General features: G+C 44.5%; 1 protein-coding gene across 2 annotated transcripts in view; it reads left to right on the top strand.

The window, feature by feature from the left end:
* USHBP1 (USH1 protein network component harmonin binding protein 1) overlaps window positions 1-21,931 on the top strand; it is an 82,479-nt gene that overhangs the window by 47,756 nt on the left and 12,792 nt on the right. For both annotated transcript variants that reach the window (XM_089667512.1, XM_089667505.1), the window contains 2 exons: window positions 7,345-7,603; window positions 10,554-10,742. In XM_089667512.1, coding sequence (XP_089523638.1) covers window positions 7,345-7,603; window positions 10,554-10,742 — 448 coding nt within the window. The remainder of the gene's footprint in view (window positions 1-7,344; window positions 7,604-10,553; window positions 10,743-21,931) is intronic.

Raw genomic sequence — 21,931 nt, 5'->3', positions numbered from 1 at the left:
GATGGAACTCGCACTTCTCGAGTTTACAAAAGAGTCCGTTCTCACGCAATCGTTGCAGCACCTGCTTAACATCCTGGACATGGGACTCCATGGAGGTAGAGTAAACCAAGATGTCATCCAGGTAAACCACTACGCATTGCTGCAACAAATCACGAAGGACATCGTTTATGAATTCCTGAAAGACCGCGGGCGCGTTACACAATCCGAAGGGCATCACCAGGTATTCGTAGTGCCCAGTTCTAGTGTTAAACGCGGTCTTCCACTCATCCCCCTGTCTGATCCGTACGAGGTTGTACGCCGCCCTAAGGTCGAGTTTGGTAAAGACCGTTGCTCCCTTAAGGCGGTCGAATAACTCAGAAATCAAAGGAATTGGATATGCATTTTTAATGGTAATCCGATTGAGACCCCTATAATCGATGCAGGGCCTCAATTCCCCACCTTTCTTCTTTACGAAAAAAAACCCCGCTCCTGCTGGGGAAGTAGACTTACGAATGTGCCCCCGGGAAAGCGCATCCACCACGTACTCCTCCATGGCCTTATTCTCCGCAACCGAGAGAGGGTACACCCTGCCACGTGGAGGAGTGGCCCCGGGTTGCAGGGATATGGCGCAGTCGTAAGGACGATGCGGTGGTAAGGTACCAGCGCGTACCTTATCGAACACGTCCCGGTATTCCCCATAGTCGGTGGGCAACGCAGAGTCCGAGGAGGCACACAATACCTTAACCGGCCCCCGGATGCACCCGGCCCCACACTGTGGAGACCATGAGAGAATCTCGGCTGTTTGCCAATTGAAGGTTGGATTGTGCCTCTGGAGCCAGGGATACCCCAAAACCACCGAATAGTGTGGGGAAGAAATCACCTGAAAACAGGCCAACTCCCTGTGAACAGCCCCAATGGCTACCCCTATTGGCAGGGTCTCGTGGGTAACCTGCGGCGGCTGCAGGGGCCTGCCATCTATTGCTTCGAGAACCAATGGGGCAGCACGAGCCTGCAGGGGAATGGAGTGCTGCGCAGCAAACGAGCTGTCCAAGAACAACCCACCGGCCCCAGAGTCTACCAACGCCTGGGCCGTCACCGAGCCCCCTGTCCAAGAAAGGACCACGGTGATCAGTGGCTTATCCTTGCGGGACGCCGGGGACGAGGAAACTCCACCCAAGATCTGTCCCCGACATGATCTCAGGTGCGAGCGTTTCCCGGACGGACCGGACAAGACTGCCGAAAGTGCCCACCGAGGCCACAGTACAGGCAGCGACCCTCCCGACGCCAAGCGGCCCGCTCCCCCTCGGAAAGGCGAGCAAACCCCAGCTGCATGGGTTCCCCACCAGACAAGCCATCCCCAGGAGGCGTGGGAGGAGAGGGAGGAACGGGTGGGACAGAAAACGCAGGTGCCAGTCGATTGGAAGGCCTCCGCAGGCGTTCCTTGAGTGAAGGCCTCTCCCTGAGCCTGGTGTCAATCAGGATCAGGAAAGAGATGAGCTCCTCCAACACCACCGGCAGTTCCTTAGCTGCAATCTCGTCCTTCAATGAGTCAGAAAGACCATGGGAAAACGCAGCCACCAGAGCCTCATTGTTCCAACCGACCTCTGCCGCCAGGGTACGAAACTCTATAGCGTACTCGGCCACGGTCCGTGAACCCTGATGCATGGTCATGAGCAGCTTGGCCGCCGAGGCGGAACGAGCCGGTACGTCGAATACCCTACGGAAGGCATCGACAAAACCAGAAAAATCTTGAATCACCGGGTCGTTCCTCTCCCATAAGGGATTTGCCCAGGCCAAGGCCTTGTCTGAGAGTAGTGAGATGAGGAACCCCACCTTTGACCTCTCAGACGGAAAGGCGTGGGGTATTAATTCAAAATAAATACCCACCTGGTTGAGGAACCCACGACACTGACTCGGCTCACCCCCAAAGCGCTGTGGAAGAGGGGCTGAACCGGTCATACCTCTGGACACCGCGGGTGCCGCATCAGCCGCGGCGGTAGGCACAGCAAGCGGAACGGCATCGGAAGCGACCACCGGAGCGACAACCGGCCTAATAACACCAGGAGTAAGGTGCGCGGTGCGTGCAAGCAGAGTTTGCAACGCCTGAGCGAACTGATCCAACAGGTGATCCTGTTGATCGAGTCTGGCGACTAGCATTGGGAGCAAAGGCGTGCCTGCACCGTCAGGGTTCATGGCACTTGTGTAATGTCAGGGCAGGAGCTGAGGAACGGACAGGCAGGCCTAACAATGTAACGCACTGGCTGACGACAACCACCACCCACAGACCAAAGTCCCTCAGGGCGCGGAGTCTAAGTCCCAGGCTGCCCTTCACCAGGGCCCCTGATGGTGGGGATGGACTTGACGCAGCCAGGAACCAGGTCGCGGCCCCCGAGACACCTCAGCTGCGGTAATGGCCGCCGCCAATGGCGTGTAGCTGGTGGAAGAGACAAAAGAGTAGTCAGACAAGCCGGGGTCAACAACAACAGGACAGAACAGTACAGGACAGCAGACGAGAATCACAGGTCACGAGCCGGGTTCAGCAACAGAGGGTCAGATCAAAGGAGAATACAAAGAATAGTCAAGACAAGCCGAATCAGATACCAGGAGAGTCACGAGAGTCAGAACAGAGTAACAACAACACAAAGACACAAGACACAAGTGCAAAGAGCATGTGCGGGCCACAGGCTTATATGTCATCAGCCACACCCCTATGGAGGATGGACCACAGAAACCTGAAGGCATAAAAGGGCTCCCATCATGCACAGCAGAATCCAAGATGGACACCAGCACATGAAGTAACATAACCACAGGAAAAAGGTAGGACCTTGACAGGAGGGAGGAGGTGTAGGTGTGGAAGGCAGATTTGTATCGGGTGAAGGCTTGTTGGGATTTGGATTTGCGCCATAGTCGCTCCAGGGCACGAATGTGTCGTTTGAGGGCTTTGGTGTGATCAGTCTGCCAGGGCTGGAGCGGTCGGGGTCTGATGTTGCGTGTGGTTAAAGGTGCTAGTGAGTCAAGGGCTGTTGACAGCGCATTGTTGTAGGCGGTCATAGCCAAGTCGGGGCAGGACAGGGGGAGGATGCGGTCATGGAGTTGATCAGCTGCGGAGTGGAGGGAGGCAGGGTTAAGGTTGCGGAGGTTACGGCTGGTAGAAGTGTGACATTTGGAGGGGTAGGCGTTGGAGGATGAGGAGATAGAGAAGGTAATCAGGTTGTGGTCAGAGAGAGGGAAGGGGGTGTTAGTGAGGTTGTGGGGAGCGCAGCGGTTGGAGAAGACAAGATCAAGGATATTACCGTCGGAGTGGGTGGTGGATTGTATGCACTGTGCAAGTGCAAAGGAGGAGGTTAAGTGGAGGAGACGGGCTGTGTCCGGGTTGTCGAGGTTGACAGGGATGTTGAAATCCCCAAGGATGATAGTGGGTAGCTCAGAGGAGAGGAAGAAGGGTAGCCAGGAGGAGAAGTCTTCCAGGAAGCGGGGTATGGATCCAGGAGGCCGGTATATCACAGCAATCTTCAGGGGGGTTGGGGAGAATAGTCGGACGCAGTGGGCCTCGAAGGAGGAGAAGGATAGGGAGGGGGGGTTTGGGAGGACTCGGAAGGTGCTCAGCGGTGACAAGAGCAGGCCAACCCCACCACCTTTACGACCGTTGGGCTTGGGTGAGTGGGTCTAGGTGAGACCTCCGTAGGAGAGTGCAGCAGGGGAGGTAGAGTCAGTGGGCTGGATCCAGGTTTCCGTAATCGCCAGGAGGTTGAGGGAGCGGGAAACAAAGAGGTCGTGGATGGCGGTAAGCTTGTTGCACACTGATCGGGCGTTCAGGAGTGCACATGAAAACGGGGGGGAGATTTTAGGGAGCAGGGGGACAGATACTAAGTTGCGGGGGTTGCGGCAGGACGTGGAGGTGGGAGGGTTTTGTGCGGGTGAGGGAGGTGGTGGAGGGCCAGGATTCGGGGAGATGTCCCCTGCAGTTATGAGGAGGAGAAGGGTGAGAAAGGTGGCATGGGAGCGGGATGTGCAGGAGCGTGAGAAACTACTAGTGGAGATGTTGGGGTCAGTGGGAGAGTGGAGTAATAGGAGGAGGTGGTGGGTGCCATAGAGGGGTGAGGGAAGCAGTGAGGGCACAATATACAAACTTATACAAACTTATGGAAATAGTTACATTTATTTTACATTGTTCTCGTCCTAATGCATCATCTATTTATTGCATGTGCATTCACCTTATTTCCTTTAGCTTATCTAAATGCAAGCATGTAAAATGGATTACACCAATAGGTGTTGTTGTGTCATGTTTGTATGGACTTGGAAATAGTGAGATTAATAAATACTGGTAGTCCCTGACATGAATAGCCACTTACAACCTCAGAGGTAGACAAGGTCAGACTATATGTATTATGTGGAGGTGTAGTACTAAATGGCTAGCTATGTACTAAAAAGTAAGCAGCACATATTGTTACTTTGACATGCCCTATCCCAGTTTTTGTAAAGTATGATTCATTTGGGAGTTTCACCTGGCTGGGGAATAAGGCTCGTGACATGATGTCTATGGCTTGTTTTAGTTACCTGAGGCATACACTAAATATCGGTGATAAGGATAATTAAATTTTAGATCTGCTAAAAGTATTAACTTTTGATCTTTCGGGAGATCCTCGGCAGCCCATAGAAGATTCATTTTCATATTGTTAGAATTCAGTGATCAGTGCTGCTATGAACAAGCAGAAATTTTCCAGCAGGATGGTTGTACAGAAGTCGATTGGTAGATTGATTTCTGTACAACCACCCTGCCCATACATGGATCGAAATCCTGCAGAACAGTAAGTCCCTTCTGAACAAGCTGAATTTTGATCCGTGTATGGCCGACTTTACTGTTTTTTACAAGGCTGGGATAATAAGGTTTTTATGATATGTTGTAGCAACTAAAGTGACTGTACCTGTACAAAAGAGAGTTGTTCTGTTGCATCAGGTTCAGGACGTTATTGAAACCCAGAAAGGAATTGGGGAGGATTCCAGCTAAGATACAGCTACTGTATAAACAGAATAAGTGAGCAGTTTTAGACAAAGAAAAAATCCTTTTGAAAGATACTGTATACAGTATGGTTAGACAAGTGAGGGAAACAACTGCCAGTTACAGTTCCTTGAAAAAGAATTCATACCCCTTTTAAATGTTCCACATTTTGTCATGTTACAACTAAAAATGTAAATGTATTTTATTGGGATTTTATGTGATAGACCAACACAAAGTGGCACATAATTGTGCAGTGGAAGGAAAATGATAAATGGTTTTCAAAATTTTTTACAAATAAATATCTGAAAAATTGTGGCGTGCATTTGTATTCATCCCTCTTTATTCTGATACCCCTAACTAAAATCTAGTGGAACCAATTGCCTTTAGAAGCCACCTAATTAGTAAATAGAGTCCACCTGTGTTAATTTAATCTCAGTGTAAATACAGCTTTTCTGTGAAGCCCTCAGAGGTTTGTTAGAGAACATTAGTGAACAAACAGCATCATGAAGGCCAAGGAACACACCAGACAGGTCAGGGATAAAGTTGTAGAGAAGTTTAAAGCAGGGTTAGGTTATAAAAAGATATCCCAAGCTTTGAACATCTCATGAAGCACTGTTCAATCCACCATCTGAAAATGGAAAGAGTATGGCACAACTGCAAACCTACCAAGACATGGCCCTCCACCTAAAGTGATAGGCCAGGCAAGGAGAGCATTAATCAGCAGCCAAGAGGCCCATGGTAACTCTGGAGAAGCTGCAAAGATCCACAGCTCAGGTGGGAGAATCTGTCCACAGGACAACTATTAGTCATGCACTTCACAAATCTAGCCTTTATGGAAGAGTGGCAAGAAGAAACCCATTGTTGAAAGAAAGCCATAAGAAGTCCCGTTTTCACTTTGCGAGAAGCCATGTGGGGGACACAGCAAACATGTTGAAGAAGGTTCTCTGGTCAGATGGGACCAAAATTGAACTTTTTCACCTAAAAACAAAACTCAGTGTGGCGGAAAGATAACACTGAACATCACCCTGAACATACCATCCTCATCATGAAACATGACAGTGGCAGCATCATGTTGTGGGGATGCTTTTCTTCAGCAGGGGCAGGGAAGTTGGTCAGAATTGATGGGAAGATGGATGGCTGGATGGATGCCAAATACAGGGCAATCTTAGAAGAAAACCTGTTAAGAGTCTGCAAAAGACTTGAGACTGGGGCGGAGGTTCATCTTCTGGCAGGACAACGACCCTAAAGATACAGCCAGAGCTACAATGGAATGGCTTAGATCAAAGCATATTCATTTGTTAGATTTGCTATTCAAAGTCCAGACCTAAATCCAATTGAGAATCTGTGGCAAGACCTGAAATTTGCTGTTCACAGACGCTCTCCATCCAACAGAGCTTGAGCTATTTTGCAAAGAATAATGGGCAAAAATGTCACTCTCTAGATGTGCAAAGCTGGTAGAGACATACCCAAAAAGACTTGCAGCTGTATTTACAGCAAAAGGTGGTTCTACAAAGTATTGTAGAATACAAATGCACACCACACTTTTCAGATATTTATTTGTAAAACTATTTATCATTTTACCATTTTCCTTCCACTTCACAATTATGTGCCACTTTGTGTCGGTCTATCAAATAAAATCCCAATAAAGTACATTTACATTTTTGGTTGTAACATGACAAAATGTGGAAAATTTCAAGAGGTAATTTTCAAGGCACTGTATATGACCAAGTTTAAAGTTCTAACAAAATCTTGAATTGTAGCACATTAACACAGGAATTGAACAGAGATCAAGTTACCAAGAAATGCACCTCTCAGCAGTTGAGAAGAACACTGCTTAGGGAACCTAATCTATGATAACACTTAGTAGCTTGAAATTATAAGGCCTATTCAATTATCTGGGCTGGGCCAATCTTGTGCTGGGCCTAAACGGGCAAAGCACAGACTGATTTTATGGTACCTTTAGACATTATAATTGTCTGATCTGGCTATTTTTGGCCAAATTGGGCTACAAATTGATGCTGAAGTGAAACTAAGTTGGGGGGCTGCATTCAAGGAAGAGTAGCAATTAGACAGACTAGCTAAAAACTATGCAGGTCACTGCTGTTCTGCACTGATAAGCTGGCACCAGCCTTCTGCATGTGGCTCCTTGCCTCTTCCCTCTTCTAAAACAAACTGGTAAGGCTGGTAACTGAAAATTAGTAAACACGTTCCCTTACAGAGTACATACATGTTCTGTGTACAAACAGAATGCAATTCCCTAGTCCAAGAAAGATTGTCCTACTGAAGACCACTGCATATGAATGCAGTAGATCCAGATTAATATGATTGGAAGAATTAGATTTTGTCCTGTGCCTAATTTCTTCTAGACCTTATGCTCCTTGGCTTAGTGAAGATGATGAACATTTGCTAAAAGACTATATCCAGTCTCTTAAGTGGGATCTGTCATCCGTTACTGTGTTGGAACATCTGGCCATTGACACTGCACATAGAAGGGAGGTTGATCACTGTGCAGACATTATCAAGGCTAAGGTTGATGATGCCATCAAGGTCTCAGTGGAAGATTCACCACACTTACCAGAAAAACCTGCCAGAGCACAGATATTGCAGGAACTGATGGATACTAAGGTAAAGAAGTGTTCCTTATTAAAAGTGTGTTAACCCTTTTGCATCTCTTTGCAGAAATCTTCCATTAAAACAAGCAAGTTGAATCTGGGTAATGTATAGAGCAATACACATTAGACATCAATGTGACCTATGTAAAAAAAAAGCTTAGATCGCTGCTCAAAGCATTACAAACTTTCCCCTATGATCCACAATGCTGTCGGGTGCCGGCATTGAGAGAAGCTCAGCCAAGCTGCAGGAGAAACACCAGAAAACAAAAGGTAGAGACGTCACACAGCAAACCCAACTGGTATACAACACAAGGTAAATTGCGGCTTCAGCCTAGCTCTTCCTGGTACGGCCCTCTCCATCTTGACCTGCCCACGAGGTTTAATCATAGAGTCCGATGGGGAAATGTGTTAGTGGCATGGCCAGGAGTAGGTAGGCTGAAGCGCTTAATTTACACTATGTTGTATACCAGCTGGGTTCAGCGTGTAGTGCTTCTACCTTAGACATCAAAATGAAAATCCTTAAAGCTATCTGAGATTCAGGTGGAGTTTATTCAGTAACAAAATATCTAACATGGATTGGAAACATCTAGTATTGTAGAATCACCAGTACAACTACAACTTGTTTTGGAATTGTCAAAAATCTAACATTTAAAACTGTAAAAATGTGCAAAGTCATGGTAAAACAATTAGTCACATTCCAAAATCTACATACATAATATATATTGATCCTTTTTTATTTCCCTAGCTTTTATTTATATTTTTCCTCATCAATTAGGACCATGTCACATGGTCAATTCTGCTGCTGACAACACAACAAAGACCTTCACTTACTTTAATATACCTGCTTCTCATTAACCTGATCTCTCGTTAGCAAGGGAGCAGGTAGGGAGTGACACTTTACTGGTCTGGCTAGCGAGAGAGTGAATCCAGAGCAAAAGGGAAAGGGATCTGTTAGTGATCCTGTCATTGGTGAGTTGTTGCAAGGATCATATATAATTTGGACTTCATGTATAATAAATCTGTCACTTTCATTTAAATACAATATATTTCCAAAAGTATTTGGACACCTGCCTTTACACGCACATGAACTTTATTGGCATCCCAGTCTTAATCTGTAGAGTATTATATTGAGTTGGCCCACCCTTTGCAGCTATAACAGCTTCAACTCTTCTGGGAAGGCTGTCTACAAGGTTTAGGAGTGTGTCTATGGGATTGTTTGACCATTCTACCAGAAGCACATTCACAAGGTCAGGCAATGATGTTGCACAAGAAGGCCTGGCTTGCAGTCTCTGCTCTAATTCATCCCAAAGGTGTTCTATTGGGTTGAGGTCAGGACTGTGAGGCCAGTCAAGTTCCTCCACCCCAAACTCGCTAATCCATATCTTTATGGACCTTGCTTTGTGCACTGTTGCGCAGTTATGTTGGAACAGGAAGGGACCATCCCCAAACTGTTCCCACAAAGTTGGGAGCATGAAATTGTCCAAAATGTCTTGGTACGCTGACACCTTAAGAGTTCCCTTCACTGGAACTAAGGAGCCAAGCCCAAACCCTGAAAAACAACCCCACAACAAAATCCCCCTTCTATCAAACTTTACACTTATCACAATGCAGTCAGGCAAGTATTGTTCTTCTGGCAACCACCAAACCCAGACACATCCACCGGATTGCCAGACAAAGAAGAGTGATTCATCACTCCAGAGAACACATCTCCACTGCTCTAGAGTCCAGTGGTGGTGTGCTTTACACCACTGCATTCAACACTTTGTATTGCACTTGGTGATGTAAGGCTTGGATGCACCTGCTCGGCCATGGAATCCCATTTCTTGAAGCTCTCTATGCACTATTGCTGTGCTAATCTGAAGGTCACGTGAAGTTTGAAGGTCTTTAGCTACTAACTTTGCAGACAGTTGGCGACTTCTGTGCACTGTGTGCTTCAGCACATGTTGACTCTGTTCTGTCTTTTTACGTGGCCTACCACTTCGTGGCTGAGTTGCTGTTGTTTCCAGTTGCTTTCACTTTGGATGGACTTATTGCACAGGTGGCAACCTATCACGGTACCACGCTTGAATTCACTGAGCTCCTGAGAGCAACCCATTCTTTCACAAATGTTTGTAGAAGCAGTCTGCATGCCTAGGTGCTTAATTTTATATACTTGTAGCCATGGAGGTAATTGGAACACATGAATCCATTGATTTGGAGGGGTGTCACAATACTTTTGGCAATATAGTGTAATACTGGATGATCCTGTAACAAATTACTTGCTCAAGTACTTCCTAGTATAGGAGGACAATTGCGCTCCTTTGTTGTCAATCTGTCACATGCTTACCTTACAAGGCTGGCTATAGATGAATCAATTTTCTTTCCTTCCACCACGGATGAAAGGAACGAAAATAGCTGGATTGCAGAATGTCTCCCGCAGCACTATTGTGTTCTGTTGGCTGGGAGCTTTTCTGGCTGGAAGAACACAATGAGTACTGTTAGTGGCTATAGCCACAGGCAGAAATTGCATGCTAAAAATCTGACAGGCTGGTTTTACCCAAGTCGATCAATGGACTGACTTGGGTTCAGTCACTCTGCCCATAGATGGATCGAATCTCGACCGGTCCCTGCTGAACCGGCCAACATTCGGTCCATCTATGGGTGGCTTAAGCCTTTGTTAAAGGAAGTACATGTGGACAGAAAGTGACTGAAAGAGGCTTGATAAAATCAACAGTATTGATATGCAAACATGTTAAAAAAGGGAAAACAGTATTTTAGAAAAGAAAAATAATTTTGGTTATTTATGATATACAGCATGCTAGTACTCCACTTAGCATTTAGATCTACTTTAAGGCTGTCCTAACAAAATAATTATGCAATATTTCTGCTGTATTGTTTCCATCTTAATTTTCTTTCTGTATATTTGGGAGTGTAATATTTGACTAGAAGACAGTGCATGTGGTTATATTTAATATCTTCCACAGAAGGGGCTATCTGAGCTGAAGGCCTGCCTTCAGTTACTACAGACAGAGAAGCGAGCCTTGGAACTGCAGTGTTTAACCCAGCAAGAACAGGAGAAAGCCTATATGCTCATTAGAGACCATCTGCAGGCGGAGCAGAGTGAATGGATAAACAGAAAAAAGGATTCTGCTCATAACAGGAAGGAAGAACAGGTGTGTCTGTAGGTTTAGTACAATGAACAGCTTAATATATTGCCTGAAAGCAAATATTTATATTGAGTACTATATCTCACAGAAAAGAGGAAAGTAGAATCTGTGGCAAGGCTAAAAAAATGCCTATTCTCCATCACACCCTAGTTCTGAAGCAACAGCATTGTTAAAATGGTTGCTGGGTGTATTACCCCATCGCTTTTGAATTCCACAAAAAGATTTACAGAATAAATTGCATTCAAAACTATTTTTAATTCTTTTAAAAGATAGCATTAGTAAATCGAAAAATATATCATATTTACTTGTGTTGAACTTTTTTTCTCTATATTTCTTCAGTTACTTCTTGGTTTCCATGCCTAGGCAAATTATGTCATACAATCCAGGAGTCTTCAGGAGGGGTTTTCTTAGCTAAGCATACCCTCCTGTCTAAATGCCTGAGCTAAGGACAGATAAATTCCAGGAAGTAAATGCTCCATGAATCTTCTGCCCTTACTTAAGATGGCCACACATGTCAGGAGGCTGTTTTTCAAAGTTAGTTCTTAGCAAAATAAAGCATAAAGAGATGGATGGATGGGGGGTTGCTTTGACTATTAAATATTAATTAAACAGCGTTTTTGGTGGTTAGATATAATGTAATTCCGCTTTAAAGTAAGAGGTCATGCTAAAAATGTCCAGTCACATGCTGATATAGTTACATAGTTAGTCTGGCTGAAAAGACAAAAGTTCATCCAGTTCAACCAAAAAAAAAAAAGTATAATCCTATATCCACCATTGATTCAGAGGAATGAAAAAAAAAACAAAAAACAGCAAAGCATGATCCAATTTGCTCCTGCAGAGGAAATAAAATTGCTTCCTGATCTCCCGAGAGGCAATCGGATATTCTGTGGATCAACTTTACCTATAAATGTTAGTATCCAGTTATATTGTGTGTATCTAGGAAAGAATCCAGGCCTTTTTAAAAGCAATCCACTGAGCTGGCCAGAACCAACTCTTGAGGGAGTTTATTCCACATTTTCACAGCTCTTACTGTGAAGAAACCCCTCCATATTTGGAGATTAAATCTCTTTTCCTCCAGATGTAAAGCATGCTCCCTTGTCCTCTGTAATGATCTAAGGGTGAATATCTCTACACCGAATTCACTATATGAACCACTGATGTATTTATACATGTTGATCATATCCCCCCTTCATCTCCTCTTCTCAAGAGAGAATAAATTCAGTTCCTCAAATCTTTCCTCATAGCTGATCTCCTCCATGCCTCTTATCAGTTTAGTTGCCCTTCTCTGTACTTTCTCCAGTTCCCCAATTTTCTTTTTGTGAATTGGTGCCCAAAACTGAACTGCATATTCTAGATGAGGTATTACTAATGATTTGTTCAGGGGTAATATGATATCTCTCTCTCAGGAGTCTATACCTCTTTTAATACAAGGGAGAATTTTGCTCATTTTAGAAACCGCAGCTTGGCATTGCATGCCGTTTTTAAGCTTATGATCTACCAGAACTCCCAGATCCTTCTCCACCATTTATTCCCCCAGTCGCCCAGTTGTACCCCCCCACCCCGTTATGTATGATGCATGCATATTCTTAGCCCCCAAGTGTATAACCTTACATTTATCAACATTAAACCTCATTTGCCATATAGTTGCCCAATTAAAGAGTGCAATGAGGTCGCCTTGTAAGTTGGTGACATCCTGTAAGGACGTTATTCCACTGCACAGCTTGGTGTCATCTGAAACTGTTTTTAATCCCAGACCCTATATCGTTTATAAATATATTAAACAGTAAGGGACCCAACACTGAACCTTGGGGTACACCATTAACAACCCTAGACCATTCAGAGTATGAATCATTAACCACTACTCTCTGAATGTGATCTTTTAGCCAGTTTTCTATCCATTTACATACTGATTTTTCTAAGCCCGTAGACTTTACATTAGACATTAGCCATGTGTGGGGAACTGTGACAAAGGTTTTTATAAAATCCAAGTATACTACGTCAGTAAATAAAAAGTGCAGTGCTAATAAAAGTTGATAAGTAAAAGTAACAGATAAAAGTACATAAAAGTTCATAAATAATAAATGATGATAATAATATAAGATCCCGACTGCAGCAGAACTCAGATGCTTGTGCTTGGAAGTAATAGTAAAATTGCACACACACCAGATGCGCATTGAATATGCGCATATAAATAAATCCACCATGGTCCACTTAAGGGAATGGGATATGTCAGGCGTCTGGCAAACTTCCTTCCAGGTATGGAACAGCACAGCAGAAATATCTTGGGCTGGATAAAGGTCTGCTCATCCAGAGGTCCCCTTTAAGGATGGATGAGTCTGCAGCCTGTGTTACAGGGATTCCCTCCTCTGGGTGCTTGGATGGGTCAGGATCATAAGTAGGCTCTTCAATTATCGCATGTACAAACTGTACAAAATAGAAAGGCATATCTCTGTCTTTTATTCATTTCCTTTATCTGCTGTGGAAGCCTCCAGATGACTTGGATTTTTGGAACCAAATCCTTCTGTCCCTCTTTGCTCTTCAGTTGTTCCTCTTTTTGTTTGATGTATAGACCTGTTAATTTTGCCAGAAATGAAGAGTCATTGTCACTTCCTGTGAGCTGACCTTAGAATCCCTCATCCTATTGGTGACGTCAAGCACTGCCCCCAGTCGGTATGGCCAATAAGCGGGCTACGTCCACTGCCACCCCTCTGTCCAAAGTTTTGCCCACTCCCTCATAAAAAGTAATCAGATTTGTTTGACAACTTCTGTCTTTCATGAATCCATGCTGTCTGTTGGTTAAAATATTTTTTTTCCAACAAGAACTCATCTATGTGGTCTTTTATTAAACTCTCCAGTATCTTCCCAACTATAGAAGTTAAACTAACAGGTCTATAATTACTTGGTAAAGATTTTGATCCCGTTTTAAATATAGGCACCATATTGGCCTTACGCCAGTCCAGTGGTACTATCTACAATCTGGATATCTACAATCTTAAAAAGTTTGCTGAAATCTGATAAGTTGGTGGAACCTTTACCTTGGGTAATGGGAGGAATGGTGCCTTTCTGAACATTTTCAGGAAACCTTCAGTTGCCTATATCTCTAGATGAACTAACTGAAATGTGGTTTCCACTGAAGGTAACCATTGCTAAGTACATTATTTCATTACATGCTCAAATGAAGTTGGTCAAGTCTGTGGTATGTTCTCTTAAATAAATAATGGGATTGTGTGGGGTATTTCACAAGAAAACCATTAATACTTGCATTTTTAACCCAGATCCTTTGTTCCTATATAATTACAAAAAAAACAAAGTTGGCAGCCACTCAGACTGCATTGATGTTTAACGCTATACTATGTGAATAGCTGTCATGGTCTGAATGGTTGCTGTTGGTTACAAGTCATTCTTGGTACAAAGAAGGCCCTTTTTTCAGTAATGCTCAGTTTACCCCAATTGCTATGTTTATCATGCTTCATTGCCTGTCTTTGTTTTAAATGATTGGTTGGCATTTGTGGAACATACAGAAGATCAAACAACAATTGCATACTGTCTGTGTCTCTGAAAGTTCATTTGAATTACATCAGGCATCGGTTTTTTTTTAGTGAAATTACTTTTAAACCTTAGACCTGTTTGATAATTATATCTAATGAAATGCACCCTTGTTGAATTGCTGTTTTCTAATCTGAGCATTTCATTCTTCAGCAATTTTAAATAAAACATTGCTTTTGAGTTCAGCTAAACAAACTAATTGCTTTTTCCCATGCCAACCCATATTCACAGAGTTGACAATGTTACTGAATGGAAACCTGTCACAATTGAAATATGGGAGCTCTATTTGCTGACTTTAGGCGCAGGCTCTGAAGGGTCATCCTTGTCCTTTCTTCACCACTTAGTTTGCATGGTTGCCCGAAGGGATAGGAAGTGAACTTGTATTTATTTCATACACTCACTGGCCACTTTATTACGTAAACCTTGCTAGTACCGGGTTGGAGCTCCTTTTGCCATCAGAACTACCTAAATTCTCTGTGGCATAGATTCTACAAAGTGAAACATTCCTCAGAGATTTTGGTCCATATTAACATGAGTTAATCATCCATCATCTCGAACCAGTCTGCCCATTCTCCTCTGACCTCTGACACCAACAAGGCATTTTTGTCCACACAACTGCCGCTGACTGGATATTTTCTCTTTTTTGGACCATTCTCTATAAACCCTAGAGATGGTTGTGCATGAAAATCCCAGTAGATTAGCAGTTTTTGAAATACTCAGACCAGCCCGTCTGACACCAACAACCACGCCACTTTCAAAGTCACTTAAATCCTCTTCCTTCCCCATTCTGATGCTCAGTTTAAATTTCAACAAGTCGTCTTCACCACATCTAGATGCCTAAATGCTGATTGGCTGATTAGCAATTACTGATTGGCTGATTAGCAATAAATGTAATTGGCTGATTAGCTATTTATGTTACCAAGCAATTGAACAGGTGCACCTAATAAAGTGGCCAGTGAGTATATACAGTCAGGTCCATAAATATTGGGACATCGACACAATTTTATCATTTTTTGCTCTATACACCACCACAATGGATTTGAAATGAAACAAACAAGATGTGCTTTAACTGCAGATTGTCAGCTTTAATTTGAGGGTATTTACATGCAAATCAGGTGAATGGTGTAGGAATTACAACAATTTGCATATGTGCCTCCCACTTGTTAAGGGACCAAAAGTAATGGGACAGAATAATAATCATAAATCAAACTTTCACTTTTTAATACTTGGTTGTAAATCCTTTGCAGACAATTACAGCCTGAAGTCTGGAACGCATAGACATCACCAGACGCTGGGTTTCATCCCTGGTGATGCTCTGCCAGGCCTCTACTGCAACTGTCTTCAGTTCCTGCTTGTTCTTGGGCCATTTTCCCTTCAGTTTTGTCTTCAGCAAGTGAAATGCATGCTCAATCTGATTCAGGTCAGGTGATTGACTTGGCCATTGCATAACATTCCACTTCTTTCCCTAAAAAACTCTTTGGTTGCTTTTGCAGTATGCTTTGGGTCATTGTCCATCTGCACTGTGAAGCGGCGTCCAATGAGTTCTGAAGCATTTGGCTGAATATGAGCAGATAATATTGCCCAAAACACTTCAGAATTCATCCTGCTGATTTTGTCAGCAGTCACATCATCAATATATGCAAGAGAACCAGTTCCATTGGCAGCCATACATGCCCACACCATGAGCATACCACCACAATGCTTCACTGATGAGGTGGTATGCTTAGGATCATGAGCAGTTCCTTTCCTTCTTGGTCTCATCTGTCCATAGGATGTTGTTCCAGAACTGCTTCTGGAACTGTTCCAGAAGGCTTTTTTAGATGTCGTTTGGCAAACTCTAATCTGGCCTTCCTGTTTTTGAGGCTCACCAATGATTTACATCTTGTGGTAAACCCTCTGTATTCACTCTGGTGAAGTCTTCTCTTGATTGTTGACTTTGACACACATACACCTACCTCCTGGAGAGTGTTCTTGATCTGGCCAACTGTTGTAAAGGGTGTTTTCTTCACCAGGGAAAGAATTCTTCGGTCATCCACCACAGTTGTTTTCCGTGGTCTTCCGGGTCTTTTGGTGTTGCTGAGCTCACCGGTGCGTTCCTACTTTTTAAGCATGTTCCAAACAGTTGTTTTGGCCACGCCTAATGTTTTTGCTATCTCTCTGATGGGTTTGTTTTGTTTTTTTAGCCTAATGATGGCTTGCTTCACTGATAGCGACGGTTCTTTGGATCTCATCTTGAGAGTTGACAGCAACAGATTCCAAATGCAAATAGCACACTTCAAATGAACTCTGGCCCTTTTATCTGCTCATTGTAATTGGGATAATGAGGGAATAACACACACCTGGCCATGGAACAGCTGAGAAGCCAATTGTCCCATTACTTTTGGTCCCTTAACAAGTGGGAGGCACATATGCAAACTGTTGTAATTCCTACACCGTTCACCTGATTTGGATGTAAATACCCTGAAATTAAAGCTGACAGTCTGCAGTTAAAGCACATCTTGTTCGTTTCATTTCAAATCCATTGTGGTGATGTATAGAGCCAAAAATGTTAGAATTGTGTTGAATTGTGTCGATGTCCCAATATTTATGGACCTGACTGTACGCAATAATGAATATGAAGCCCACAGAAGGGTTTGGTCTGAAAATTTGATCCCAGTTCCATTCCTTTATAGGCACATAACAGCCAGACAAATAACATTTCCCACACACGAGTCAGTAAACAGGCTGTGCAGCTCTTTTTTTGATTTTTTAATTTTTAGGTAGAACTTGGTGAGGGTGAGTCTAGGGATACTCCAGTACCTGCAGACTTGAAAATGAAGACACTATCTCTGCACTAAGACTTCAGGGTGAAGGCTCCCCCTTTGAGGTGTCTAGATGAACAGCAACAAACGCAAATCCCAAAACAGGAATGCAGTTCTGAATGTAGTAGTAGCTAGTGTTCTCCCAGGAGTGCTAAAGAAAGTCCTTGGATTCAAAAGGCTGGTGCTCACTGTTTTCTGATTTTCAGGCAGCCATGTGCAAGGTCAGTCAACTTCAGTACTTGTAATACAACTTGTGTCCTGGATCTTTGGGAGGCTTTCGGAGAATGCTCCAGGAGAATTGGACAGGGGTCCCCCAGGCAGACTGTAGCTGGGACCCCACAAAGTACTGGCAGTTCCACGCAGATTTCCTGGGGATGCCACAGCCCTCAGGCTGGGTTTTTCTCCCACAGGAACAAGAGCTGCTTCTGCTCTGGACTCTGGCCTATTCCTCTTTCAGCCCCCCGCTGGTCACCTGCCATACTGACCAGGGATTGGCTAGGGAGATATTAACATGCAGGCTGGGGTCATGATTCTCCCACCCACTGTGTCCCAGGATCCCCTGAGAGACAGGGCAAGTAACTGAGCCCACACCTATAGAGCCCAGAGCTGACCTAACTAAGCAAATATTGCTCTCTCTGGTTATAGGGAGGCCAAAAACTAGATTTAGCCAAACAGTAGTTCTCTGGAGTGCTACAAATATAATAAGCTCCCTGAGGCTGATTCACTAAAACAGGGGCTTCCAAACTGTGGCCTGCAGTCCAGATGTGGCCCTTTGCTCGCCCTTTTCTGGCCCTTAAGTGACTATTCCTTTCACTGATACAATGTATTATTCCTCCCACTGACACCAACAATGGGGTACTATCCCTCCCACTGACACCAGAGATGGAGAATTTAAGTGATTCTAAAGGCTTTTTTTTTTTTTCTAAATAACAAACATGTCTATACTTACTTGCTGTGTGTAATGGTTTTGCACAGAGCAGCCCGGATCCTCCTCTTCTCGGGACACCGCCCACTGACACCAGTGATGTAATTTTTTTACTTCCACTGACCACCAAGCCTATGGCAGCATTTACTCCCACAGATGCCAGAGCATTTTGTACTTCCACTGGCTACAGTTCGAAAAGTGGGAGACCCTTGTAATAAAGGAATAGAGACTGTTCACTTTGGAAAATGTACCTTCACATTTGAAAGTAAATGATTACTGTGCTTAGTGAATAAGGTGAAGCTGTGTTCTTGTTAGTCATCCAATAATGTGCAAATGGAAAGTTTTTTCTCCCCCTTTGCACATCCAGTGTTGACTATCTGCAGCTAAACAAGCTTTGAGTGCGGTTAACTGCAGAAAAGGACACACTTCCCCTTTTCTGTACTCCAGCTCAATTACACAGCTCTATCTCATTGCCCAGAAAAGTACTCACTAAGAGGAAGAGGAGGTTCCTGATGTATAACATCCTCCAAGAATGGGATATTGGGGAAAAAAATGCCTGATAACGCTGATGGAGCTAAAAGCAGCTATCTGCACGTAACTATCTGCAGGAAATATTTTAACTTTTTCAAGTGCAGCTTACTGGTCTTTGGATACTGTCAAATACAAACATCTGTGTGATTGCAGCCTAAGAGAATAGCAAGCAGAATGATTTTAGTAGACAGCTTTGTTACTGGAATGTAGAAGGGGGTTTGGAAGATCGTTGGACCATGGATTAAGATAAGTATAACTGGATGTACTTTGTTTTTAAAAACAAGATAGAGATTGTTTACGGGACGTGGCTTGTTAATGGCAGAGTAAGGCCATGTTTCTTGGATCTTCTCCCAGTCTTTCCCTTACTGTTACAGTAGTCTTTCATCTCTGTTCCCTGGAGGAGAAAAGTTCAAACCCTATTCTCAGCCCCAGGCTGATTCCCTGAGCATTTTATTGAACAAACAACCTGACAATCAAATAATTTCAAGGTCTATGCACAGTGACTGTATCCCATTCCTGAATCAGTGGCTTAGTCTTCATTAAACTGGATGTCCTCTACAACATCTGTATACAAGCTCCTTCAGTCATTTTGACATAGAAAGGTTAGCCACACTGGGAGCATACTTAGCTCCTGTGGCAAATCCTTTAACCTGTAGGAAATATTCATTCATATACCAAAAATAATTCCTTTCTATCGCAAACCCCAAACATTGCTTATATAAAATCAGTCTGCTTTTCCTCCTCTCCTGACTCCCTCTTGAATGCATATTTTACTGCATCCAAACCATCACTGTTTGATATTTGTGTATAGTGAATTTGAATTGATGGTGGCAAAAATATATTCATTATTATGTGAGACTTCTTTCAACAAGGCAATCAGGTGCGTGCAATCTTTAAAAAAGGAACATGTATTCATCAGCAAGGGCTGCAAATACAGTATATATATTGATTTATCCCTCAACCTAGATGTCAAGGAGCCTATCCCACATATTATGGGACTACCTGAAGGTTGTATCTTATTCTTATTTTGATGAGATAATATATAGTGGGCCTCTTAGGGGCTTGAGGTACCAAATATCTTCCTTCTTTTTTTTAGTCAGTATACCTTCTCTCTTCCTATTCCTAATCAATTATTTAAACTAATTAAACTTCAATTAGCAGAATTAAAGTACACACAACGACTCTGGAAACAACAATTCTCCATGCATTAAATTTCATTTGATGATATTGAATAACTGCAGCTTATGGAATAATGTGAAAATAAGAGGAATACCAGCATCTGTCAAAGATAGTAATCAGAATCTTCAGGTAATATTCACTTTGTATATCTTTCTTAATAAATATGCTACAGCTTACTTAGAATTCAATTAGTGCACCGTATTCTAGGCCCCCTGAGAATTGACACTTCCAAACCCCTTCAAGCCACATACACTCTTTAAAAGAGCAAACAATGTGAAAGCATCCTAGAAATGGAAGAGTGCAAATAAGCATCCTACCTGACCTCTCCAGATGGACATTATCTATGTTTAATTTTCTGTTACCACTCTTGGAGAGAAAAGAAAACCAGGAGAGTCTTTTAAATGGGGTCACCCCTCCCACCCCTCATTTCACATTGACAACTTGTCTTTTAGATATCAATAACTCTCACAGCTCCTGCAGGGCTCCTTATCAGTTTTTGAATACTGAACTGCTTCCAATTCCAAGTTGCATTGAAGGTACTCTGCAAAATCCCCACCACCCCAAAGGGAAAGCAGACGCTCTCATTCTGCCCGCAGATGTCCAACAAAAGCTTCACCCAGGCCCCCCAGAGGCTGCAACCGAGTGGGTGTTAAATTGACCAAATTCCTTCCCTATGCTCAAAAAGGGAAAGACTTTTTTACAGACTCTGTTCTTCTCGCTTATCTTTTGGCAAGTCATAGTCTACCATGATATTACAGGCTTCCATTAATTGTATTGACATTGATTTGACTTTATGGCGATCTGATGACATTAGTTTTGGTAATGTACCTGTTTTTCTTCTTACCCACACACAACCAGAACAGGACTGTCTGGAAGCGAGGCGTCCTGTCGGCCGGCGCACGCGCACTGGCGACGGCTCACGCCGGTACACAAGCACCAGGTCCCGGCGAGCCGCAGATGACAGGACGCCGCGCATGCGCAGTAGGAGCCGCGGGCGCGCCTCGGGCGGCCAATGACAGCCCGGGGGCGCGTCCTGGGCGGCCAATGACAGTGCAAGGCGCAATATTTAAAGATGCCCTGCACTGTCACTATCGCCGCAAGGTCTATCTGTGTTCCTGAGTCCTGTACCTGAGTTATTGACCCTGATTGACCCTGATTACGTTGCCTTCTCCTGTGTTTGACCTGGATCGTCCTGACTACGCTGATTTCTCCTGTATTTGACCCGGATTGTCCTGACTACTCTGCCTTCTCCCCTCCTGACTCCCGGCTTGTTTGACCTATCTACGGACTGACTTATCCTGCTGACCCTGCGTGTGACCTGCCGATTCTCCGCCTGCCGATTCTGTACCTCGCCTACCCCACGGGACCACTGCTCGTGATCCATCCTGCTAGGTCCTGCCGGCCTCCTCACATCTGGCTCTCTTGCTACCTATACATCCCCGGAGGTTCCCTCTGCCACTGGTGGGCCTGCTCAGAGGTCGTGACCTGGTCCTGGTCTGTTTCAAGTCCATCCCCACCATCAGGGGCCCTGGTGAAAGCACAGACCGGGACTTAGACTCCACGCTTTGGGTAGGTCTGTCAAGTGGGCTGCCAGAGGCACCACCTGGCGGATCATAACAGTACCTTGCGACCATGACAGAGCCAGGAAGAGGACCGGCGTCCCTAGAGGATATATGCCAGCACCTGGCGACTCTGACCCAGGCCGTCCAGAACTTTCACAGCCGCTGCACCCGTCTTGAGGAACGCATGGAGATGTTAGCCACCCAGACTCCTCCTGCTCCAAGTCCCGCAACTGCGGAGTTACCCGCTACCCCAGCATCCGGAGCAGTTGCCGCACCCCTAGCTCCCGAACCCCGCGTTCCCCTGCCGGAACGATTCTGTGGAGACCGAAGCCGCTTCCGAGCCTTCCGGAACGCATGCACTTTATTTTTTGACTTGCAGGCCCGCACGTTCACCGCCGAGACCGTCAAGGTGGGGTTTATAATCTCTCTCCTCCAGGATGAGCCCCAGGATTGGGCTCACCGTCTGATGGAGAAGCGCAACCCCCATCTTGATTCTGTGACTGAGTTCTTTCAGGCCATGGCTGTCCTATATGACGACCCCCAGCGGGCTGCTTCCGCAGAGGCTACCCTATACTTTCTGCGGCAAGGCCGCCGGGCAGCCGAAGAGTATGCGTCCGATTTTAGGCGTTGGATGGGAGATACCAGATGGAA

This window comes from Staurois parvus, unplaced genomic scaffold (assembly GCF_062004578.1).
Source record: "Staurois parvus isolate SC_StPar_1 unplaced genomic scaffold, SC_StPar_1.0 ptg000053l, whole genome shotgun sequence".
Classification (NCBI taxonomy): Eukaryota; Metazoa; Chordata; class Amphibia; order Anura; family Ranidae; genus Staurois; species Staurois parvus.
This window is presented reverse-complemented; position numbering and strand designations above follow the sequence as displayed.